The 10,206-nt window shown below is 37.1% G+C and overlaps 1 protein-coding gene across 1 annotated transcript in view; it reads left to right on the forward strand.

Annotated features, from left to right (window-relative positions):
* Positions 1–10,002, forward strand: part of RLF (RLF zinc finger) — a 161,611-nt gene extending 151,609 nt beyond the window's left edge. The window contains exon 8 of the mRNA XM_082246226.1: positions 5,508–10,002. Within this exon, the coding sequence (XP_082102352.1) occupies positions 5,508–9,635 (4,128 nt within the window). The 3' untranslated portion in view covers positions 9,636–10,002. The remainder of the gene's footprint in view (positions 1–5,507) is intronic.
* The last annotated feature ends 204 nt before the right edge of the window (positions 10,003–10,206 follow it).

The following is a 10,206-nucleotide window of genomic DNA, read 5'->3' on the forward strand; positions in this document are numbered from 1 at the left end:
AAGGGAGTTGGCCACGTTCTCCCATTGTTTTTAGCAGGAAGTATAATTTGGATATTACATGGTCCACTGGTCGGTTTTGTGTACATAATTTTTCATAAGGTGTTAACTCTTGATCTTCTTGTGTGGGAAGTTGTAGTGTCCCTAGAAAATGGCGCAATTGAAATGCTCTCCATAGGTCTAAGCAAAAAGGGCCTGAGGTATCTATTAGTTCCTCTATCGGTTACCCATCTGGCCTCTAAAAAGAAATCCGATACCTGAAAGATTCCCATCTCTAGTAAATTTTTAAACTTTTTATCTTGGTACCCCGTAACCAAATGGGGATTTCCCAGCACCGGACATAGTAAAGAGTTTTTTTTTTTTTCTTAGTCCATTCTGTTCAAGTACTTATGCGCATATTTTAATTGTATTTCCTATGATGGGATGTTTTTTAATAGATGTTGGTATTACCTCATAGCACCAGGGGGCTCTTTTAAGAGGGATCTCATATTGTGCCTGTTCTAGGTTTGGCCAAAGCTTATTTTTCTCAACACCAATCAATCAATCAATCTTCCCAATTGCACCGCTTGATAATATTTACGCATGTCTGGGACGGCTAGACCTCCATTTATTTTAAGATTAGTAAGATATTTTTTCCCAAATCTCGGGTGTTTGGACTCCCAAATGAAATTCATTATCAAGGTATCGATCTGCTTAAAGTACTGGGATGGAATAGATATAGGAAGTGCTTGAAAGATATATAATAATTTTGGTAATATACTAATGTTAACTATATTGCATCTTCCGATCCATGAATGTGTTCCTCCTTTCCATTTCTGAAACAATAGGTGTATTGATTTAATTAAGGGATTGAAATTATATGCAAATAATTGAGATAATTTAGGTGTAATCAACGTTCCCAGGTATTTCAAAGCTGATTTTGTCCAATTCAATTTAAAATTTGCTCTTAAGTGTTGTAAAGATAATATTGGTATCTCTACTCCCATTGTTTAAGACCTGGTAATATTTATTTTCATATTAGATTGAGTCCCATATACTTCTAATTCATGTAACAGATTAGGTAACTATATTATTGGGTTCGTAATTGAAAATAGTACGTCGTCTGCGTACGCGGATAATTTGTACTGATTCCTCCCCACTTTAATTCCTGAGAGATCTGGATTAATTCGTACTCTGCACAAGAAGGGTTCGAGTGATAGTACAAACAAAAGGGGTGATAGGGGACATCCCTGTCTCGTTCTGTTTGTAATTGGAAAGTCCTCTGATAATATTCCATTCACCCTTACCTTTGCTGTGGGGGTTGAATAGCTCTGTGCTATCCATTTTAACATTTTCTCTCCTATTCCTATATGGCGGAGTACTGCAAATATATATTCCCATCTGACCCGATCAAATGCCTTTTCGGTATCAGTATTAAGAAATATACATGGAGTTTGATTTTGGTGTACTATATGTAATAGGTTCAACAACTTGGTCGTGTTATCCCGCGCTTCATGGGTTGGGACAAATCCCACCTGATCCAAATGGATCAATTTCGTCAAATATCTCTGAAGTCTTATTGCTAATATCTTTGTAAAGATTTTGAAATCAATATTTAATAATGAAAACGGAAGGTGGGATCCTTCCCTTCTTTAGGAATAACTGATATATGTGCTTGTATGGTTTCTTTAGGAATTCTATTCCCCATACCCCATGCATTAAACATTTCTACCATAAAGTTTTTCAAGTATGGTATCAATTTTTTATAATATTGAATGGTAAATCCATCCGGTCCCCGGAGCTTTCCCTACTTTATTTAGTGTTTTTTTATAGCTTCCATTACTTCTACAGGTGTAATTGCTGACTCTAGAATGTCCCTCTCTTCTTCTGTTAATTGAGGCATTTGGGAGGTATGTAAATAATCTTCCATGTGAGATTGTGAAACTCTAGGGGTTTGCAAGTTATATAGAGATTCATAATATTTTTTGAATTCCTGTACTGTTTGTTTTGGATAGGTAACTTTCTGGCCCATATTTGTTGTTATGTGTGGTATATATGTAGTCAGTACTTGATCCCTTTAAAGATTTGGCTAATAGTTTCCCACATTTATTTCCTGCTTCATAGAAAATTCTTTTGGTTTTTTGTATAATTGCTTTAGCTTTAAAGAATAGGAGTTCATTAATACTGTTCCTCACTTTAATAAGTTCTGACCTCCCTTCAGTTGATGGTGCATGTTTATGTTTTGCTTCTAATTCATACAGGGATTGTAATAAGGAATCTAATTGTTTTGTCCGTTGTTTTTTGATCCTTGTCCCATGTTTAATAAGAATGCCCCGTATAACTGCTTTATGCGTTTCCCATATCGGGGTCCGAGTCCACCGTGGTATTAGTCTGGAAAAAAAATTTAATTTCTGTTTCAGCCTCTGACATAGTCTCTTGATCCTGTAGGAGATTTTCATTTAGTCTCCAGGTCGTCCCCCCCCCCCCCTTTTGTCTCTTGTTAGGTATTAAATAATTGGGGCATGATCTAACCAAGTTATTGAACCTATCACAGTATCTTTTATTGCATGTAATTGACCGTGGGGGATTAAAAAGTAGTCTATATGGGAATATTGTTGATGTAAAGCAGAGTAAAATGTGTAATCCCATTCTCCTGGGTGCATCAAACGCCATATATCTATCAATTGTCCTTTGTGCAATGCTCTTGAAAACTGTTTTTGTACTTTCGGTGGTATTGAAGATATACCCTGAGACGTATCTTCCGCTGGAATTAAGGGGATATTCAAATCACCACCCACTATTAGCTGCCCTTCTCTGAATTCATTAAGTTTATCCAAACTCCTCTCAATAAAACCACCTTGTTGTGAGTTAGGGGCATATAGATTAACTAATGTTATTACAATTTCTCTAATAGTCCCTTTTATATATAAATAACGCCCGTTTGGGTCTCTCAAAATCTGTAAACATTTCCATGGTAAATTCCTTGATAGAAGGATGGATACACCTTTTGATTTTGATTCTGGATTAGTTGAATGATATGCTATCGGAAAAAAAGCGTTTCCCAATCTAGGTAATTTATCCTCTCGGAAGTGTGTCTCCTGTATCATAGCAATGTCTATTTTAAGTCTCTTTCGGTCATTCAGTAAAACCTTTCGTTTTTCTGGGACATTGAGTCCTTTTGCATTTATTGATAAAATTCGTTATTTGTCATTTATTTATCTATAGTCTGTAATCCACCGGCGTATATACTTATTCAGTTCCATATGTATTATATTTATTCTTACTCAGAGCCCCAAGACCTTAATTTCCCAACTTTTGTATCTCCCATCCCCCTTCCTTCATTCATTATCCACACCATGATTAAACGGTTTTAAGGGGCATATACGGGAGCCTCATGATGATGGGGATTATTACCCCTCTAATGGTCGCACAGATCCCTCCTTCATGTTTCTGCACAATAAGGCTAACTGATCTAAAAAAACAAAAAAAAAAAAAAAAACCCCACCCTTTTGGTCATATAATCGTGTAGTCAGTCATTTGTTAAGTATTTAGACAGCTGGACCCAAAGGTCTCTCAGTTCTTAATTACATTAACATATCAGTCTCTTATTCTTCCCCCCTATATAGGCGGTTAATCCTAGCCTGATCACAGATTATTGATATAGAAACCGTCCCTTTATTCTATATATCAACAGTTCCGTAATACAAGATACATAGGATAGAAAAAACGAAAAAGAGAAGAAAAAAAAACCCTTTCTCTAATAAAGTAGGGGAGGGGCTAAAACCCCTTTCACATATGATTCCCATCTGTATCCCCATTACAGATTTTCCCCCATCTCCTGTCCGGCAAAACCATTGTCAGCAGGACAGGAAGTGAGGGCGGGTCTCTCAAACTGAGCCCTGGATATCAGTAATAACCTAGCTCAACACTCTCCAGAACTTTGAAAAAAAAAAGGAAACCCCCTAACATATCGTGATAATCTTGTTCTATTGTTGGTACAAGGAGGTGTAGAGTCTGAGCTATGATTTATGACTGCCTGGTCTCTGAACATTTATACGGCCCTAGGTGTGTGCATTTCTGTATCTTCTGACAATGTCCGCTCATGGCATCGGTAACAGAGCGCTATCAGTCATGATCTCAGACTCGGCTCCTCTCTCTGTCCTATGTGTATGCATACTCCTGACTACTCTAAAATTACCTCATAATCCTGTAATTATAATTGCCAAGCTTTACAGCTCAACAGGGAAGAGGACTAGGACCCCCCCCCCCCAAATCTACTCAATAACTGCCTATCAAGCTGTTTTGCCCAGGGGAGAAAAAAAAAAGAGGGGGGTGGGGTAGTCCAGAAACCCCTCCTCTAATCATGTGAGGTAGGATTTCTCCTCCTCCCCTCTTCCCACTCTTATCACAGAAATTCTTTCCATGTTCACATAATTGGGTGGATTCATTGACCAAACAATTTCATATTCCCAGCGTATCTTCCGGGTCAGGGTATATACAAAAAAAAAAAAGAGCAAGAGAAAATGGGAAGTTCCTGTCTTAGTAACCTTCCCTACTCATCTACCCCTCCATCGTCTTCTCCGCATATCTATTGTGCTTTATTGTGCTTATTTGTGTTACATTTATTAATGCAAAAAAAAATAATTAAATAAAATTTGTTTGTTGGGAATTCTGCGTTTGCTGTGTTTTTTCCCACCCCTCATGCTGACACTGCTTTTGGACATCCCAATGGTCTGAAAAATTGAAGCGGTGTGGGTCAGTGAACGAAAAAGAAAACTGGATTTTTGTCTTACCGTAAAATTCTTTTCTCTAAGGTTCACTGACCGACACAGCACCCGCCCCTCTTTTGGGGTTGTTGTTTTCTCTTTTGACACTGCTTGTTACAAACTGTAAGTCTTACAGCAGGAAGTGATGGTATACCCTCTGGGGCTGCCCCAGAGGTGTTACCAAAAAGGTTTCCACCTAGTCCTACTCCTGAAGAGTGACAGTATAATACCCAATGGTCTGAAGGATTGAAGCTGTGTCTGTCAGTGAACCTCAGAGAGAAGGATTTTACGGTAAGACAAAAATCCAGTTATTTCACTTCCAAAACTTCTGTTTGGAGGAATGAAAGTTTGGTTACAAAGGCCTTTATTTACTAAAGCTGGAGAGTGCAAAAATCAGGCTCATTATTACATAGAAACCAATCGGCTTCCAGAATTTATTGCCAAATCGTAATTCAACAAGCTGAGGTTAGAAGCTGAATGGTTTCTATGCAGAAATGAGCCTGATTTTTTAACACTCCAGCTTTAGTAAATAAACCCCATGGTGTCATCAATAGGCATGATGGGAGTGTTTGCAAATTTGCTTGTAATTTGGTATCTAAAAGAAAAAAATCTTAAGCTAATAAAAATGGTTATATTGTCTTAACTAGTCATTTTTCTTAATATAAACTATTTCAAATAGACAAAAATTGCAGAAACTGTAGGATATGCAGATTTTTTGGCAATAGGTGAATACTCACTGATGGTTTTGTTTCCTTTTCTTTTTAGGCTGGTGATGAAGGTGTTCCAGTTTCAATTATGCTTTGCATTCGGGCACTTCAGATCACCTCAAATGAAACTGATGCAACAAAGACTTCAGTTTGTAAAACAATAGCTTGTCTCTTACCGCAAGACTTGGAGGTGAGAAGAGCCTGCCAGCTCACAGAATTCTTGTTTGAGCCAACAACTGAAGGACTGAATATTTTGGAGGAGCTCTATCTTCAGCCTGATCAAAAGAATGTTGAGGAATCTAGTGTTATTTCAAACTCTCTACGCTGTGAACTACTTCTAGCCCTGAAAAGTCATTGGTTGTTTGATCCAGAGTTCTGGGATTGGAAGACATTAAAGCGACACTGCCTTAAAATTCTTGGGCAAGATTGCTCTGAGTCAGAAGAGGAGAGCTATGGTGAACCTTCAGTTAACGATCCTGATCTGTTGGATGCTTCTTTGGCTAGTTTTAATTACCATGCTGAGCAGACAGAAGAAACTCAAGAATATACTTCCAATGAAACTGAAAACGTTAAAGTGAAAAAACCTGTTGGGTCTTCTGAAAGATACAAGCGGTGGTTGCAGTATAAGTTTTACTGTGTAATTTGCAACAGAGAAGTAATTGAGGCACGAATACTCCATCATGCTAAAATGCACCTTGAAGATGGAATTTATACATGTCCTGTGTGCGTAAAAAAATTCAGAAAGAAAGAAATGTTTGTTCCTCACGTAATGGATCATATGAAAATGCCAATGAGACATCGACCAAAAAAGAAAGAAACTCACAAACGGGAATCTGCCAAGTCCCCTGAACCTGAAACCAACCCCAAAGGTTACATCTCATTCAGGGCATTAAGAGACAAAAATGTACAAGATAGAGATGTCTATCCTTGTCCTGGAACTGACTGCTCAAGAGTCTTTAAGCAGTTCAAATATTTAAGCATACATTTAAAAGCAGAACACCAAAACAATGATGAAAATGCAAAACATTACTTAGACTTGAAAAATATGAGGGAAAAATGTGGTTTTTGTCGTCGACATTTTATTACAAATTTTCACTTAGGACAGCACATGAGAATTCATGTTGGTTCCCATCCATTTATGTGTGTGTCTATAGACTGCAATGAAAGGTTTAAAACGGTCAATGAACTGCTTCATCACAAACATACACACTTAGAACTGCAATACAAATGTGAATTGGAAGGCTGTCACTTGGTGTTCAGTGACTTAGGACTACTGTACCATCACGAAGCTCAGCATTTTCGAGATGCTGCATATACATGCACTTTTCCGCAGTGCAAAAAATTTTATTATTGTAAGACTGAATTACAGGAACATATTGCAACACATGTGGCACATTCTGAGAACAGCTTTGGCAATGGGACAGAGTTCTTCATAAACCTAAAAAATGAAGTTGGCGATCCAAATAATTCTTCATGTAATTACCGGCCTTCACTTATTGAAAGAAACCTAATGTCTTCTAAGGAAACAGAACCTGAATCCGAAAAACTGGATGAGGAAAAGCTTGAGCAAGTCAAAACAGAACCCTGCTTGCATCATGGAATGGGTCCAGACTGCACATTGAAAAATGAATGCAAAGATCAAACTAATACAGAAAAACTTAACATGAGCACATGCAAAATGAGTGACCAAGCCAGTCCTGTCAAACAGGAATGCCTACCTAGTTCATGTGTTGAAGAACTGCTTGAAAAGCCACTTGAAGCTGAAAGTTTATGTAATGTTACAAGTCCAAATGAAGCTCACATAAAAAGTGAAGAAGAGGAGATTCCTACATCTGAAGACTTTACAAAGTCATCCACATCAGAAGACATAATGTTTGAACTTCTTACTAGTTTGAAACAACTCAATTTAAAAAATGTGGATACATGTATTCAGGAAACAGTAGCTGATTCCTCCAATAGCTCTACAGTAACACAAAAAAGAAACAACAAGAAGCAAGAAAAGATCCTCAGCCAGTATCTTTCTCAATTATCCTCCAAACCATTTTTCTGTGAGCATAAGGGCTGCAAGTCCGCTTTTGTCACAAAAGCTGCCCTTTTATTGCATTATTGTAAAAAACATGACTATACAAAGGAAAAAGCTCTAAAACTGAACATGTTCCAAAAAAAATTTTCACCTTTTGAGTGCCATATCTGCCAAAGACGATTTACAAGGCGAACTCTGCTTCGCTTTCATTATAAGAATGATCACCACATAGGGAAGGAAAAACCAAGAAGAAATGTTAGGAAATTTGATAAAAAGATGAAGCCACGCATTAAGCATCAAAGACGCACAGGTTGCTGGGAAAAACTTCTGACAAATGAGATCAGCTGCCACAGTAATATCAGGACATCTCCAGTCCAAGAAGGTTTTATTTCTGAGACTTATGCAGATTCGTTGTCCGATGAGACTGACAGTAGTAATGCTTTTGGTGCTTTAAGACCTGATGATCTGGCTTCTCTAGAAGAGAGAGGAACCAAGCACAGTACGGACAAAGAAAAGTCATGTTATGCCTTAAAAAGGTTTCACAAACCTTTTTACTGCATACATAAATCTTGCAGTGCTTCTTTTACAAGTCAGCAAGGCTTAGTTCGTCATTACCAGCTTGTACATCAATATAACAGGGAGTCTTTATGCTTGGAAAAAGACAAGGAGCAAAACAAAATAGAGATGAATAAATGTAGAATGATATTTACTTGCAAATATGAAGAATGCAGAAAAAGCTTCATTTGTGGTAGAGCGTTGACCAAACATTACAAAGAATTTCATGATCATAGTGAAAATGAAGAAAAGGAGATTGATGGTTTTGACAATGAAAACTACTTGCAATCTGAAACAGAGGAAGATGAAGTAAAATTTAGTGAGGAAAGTGAAAGTGAGGAGTCTGAAATTTACTGTGATGCAGAGGGTTGCACTGCTGTGTTCACAGATCATAGAAACTATTCACGACACATTATGACCCGTCACCGAAAATACAACCTTTATGATTGTAGGAGAAAGCGTAAGAAAAAAGTAAAACAATTGGATGAAAACTTTATTAAACCCAAGCACCACAAACAATTTTTTAAAAGGAAGCGCGTAAAGGTTCAAAATGCTGGAAAAAAAGAGGAGGTTGAATTTAAAACCAGAAAAGAAGCATTAAAGATGTGTGTGCAAAATACAGATGCAACACAGTTTCCGTGTATGGTTCATGGCTGTTCATCAGTTGTAAAGTTAGAAAGTAGTATTATTCGGCATTACAAGCTAACACATCACCTAAATCCTGTATTTGTAAGCAATCAATTGCATGAACTGGTTTACTGTGTAAAAAACCTTTCTAAGGACAGAGAAGAATTCAATTCACCAGAAGGCAGTCCTAAAAGCAGCGATCGCTTTCAGGATCATAAAATAACCAGGTTAAGTTTGCGTAGTAGTAATATTGGCACATCAAATGAGAGAGGTGACTCTTACAAAACCTCTAATAGTGACCTAAAAAAAAATGGCTCTGTGGATAGAGACTTTTATGGCACATCACCGCATCATAACAAAATCTCTAATAACATTAATGAATCTGACATGAGGTCTCCTAACAGGAGAAATGAGGATAGAACTTCTAAGTCTAGTGGAAAAGAAAATATTTCCAGTTTCTATAAAGGTCATAAAGAGGAAAACTATAAAGGAGTTCCTCCACAAGATCCTGCAGAATCGGACTTGCTTGATTCAACAAAATGCAATCCACAAGATCCAGTACAAGCAGCCATTGGACTAACTAACTTTAAGCCAATGGGCTTTGAATCCTCTTTTTTAAAGTTTCTGCAGGAAAGTAAGAACTCAGATGAAGATGATGAATCAGATTCTGATGAATGGGATTTCCCACAAAAAAGCAAACGTCGAAATTCTTTACAGAATCGGAAACGAGCCTGTAAAGAGCGAAATGAGCGTGAAATATGTTTGTCCTTGGGTAAAACTGCATCATCTGAACCCACGTTGGAAAATTTAAGGACAATGTTAGATAAAGCATTGACAGATTGTGGTGACTTAGCTTTAAAACAACTACACCAGCTCTATCAAAAACCTGTTGTTGTTCTGGAGCGATCAGACTTCACAGCACCTCTTATAGACTTATTCTCTAGCAAAAAAACTGATCAACTGTGTGTTGGCATCTCATGAAATATGCCTGCTCTTAAAATATTGCCAGTATTAATTTGAGAGACTTTAAAGTAAAACAGAAGGCTTGCTCATACATTTGAGGGGTACCATGTAGACATTTTGTGCAATTAGATGTAACATTTCATGAATGTACTTATCTGTGTTCACAATATATTTGGTTTATCTTCCCAGCAGAAAACTGTACTTGGTGCTAGGACATCAGTATAATGGGGCTTCCTTTGACAATAAATGTGCATGATTGTCTGGGATTGTGGGATTTAAGATTTTCATACTTGAATGAATTTGCACTTAAGAGTGCGTTATGTAATATATTGTACACTACGTCTTATATTTTTTGAGTTATGTTTCAATAAATGACAAACTTTCACCCGTTTTGATGGAGCATTCCAACTTTTTAAAATATATTTTTTTACTAAGACATAAGGCTTTACTTTTTTTTTTTTTTTTTTTTCAAGATTCACTTTTTCTTTATCCTTTCTTAAATGTAAAATGCTTTAGAAAGGTCTGCATTTTCTGCACTAAGTGTAGGTTTAGTATGTCATGTTTATTTTCATATTCTGTTTAAGTAGAA

This window comes from Pelophylax lessonae, assembly GCF_965119305.1.
Source record: "Pelophylax lessonae genome assembly, chromosome: 2".
Taxonomy (NCBI): domain Eukaryota; kingdom Metazoa; phylum Chordata; class Amphibia; order Anura; family Ranidae; genus Pelophylax; species Pelophylax lessonae.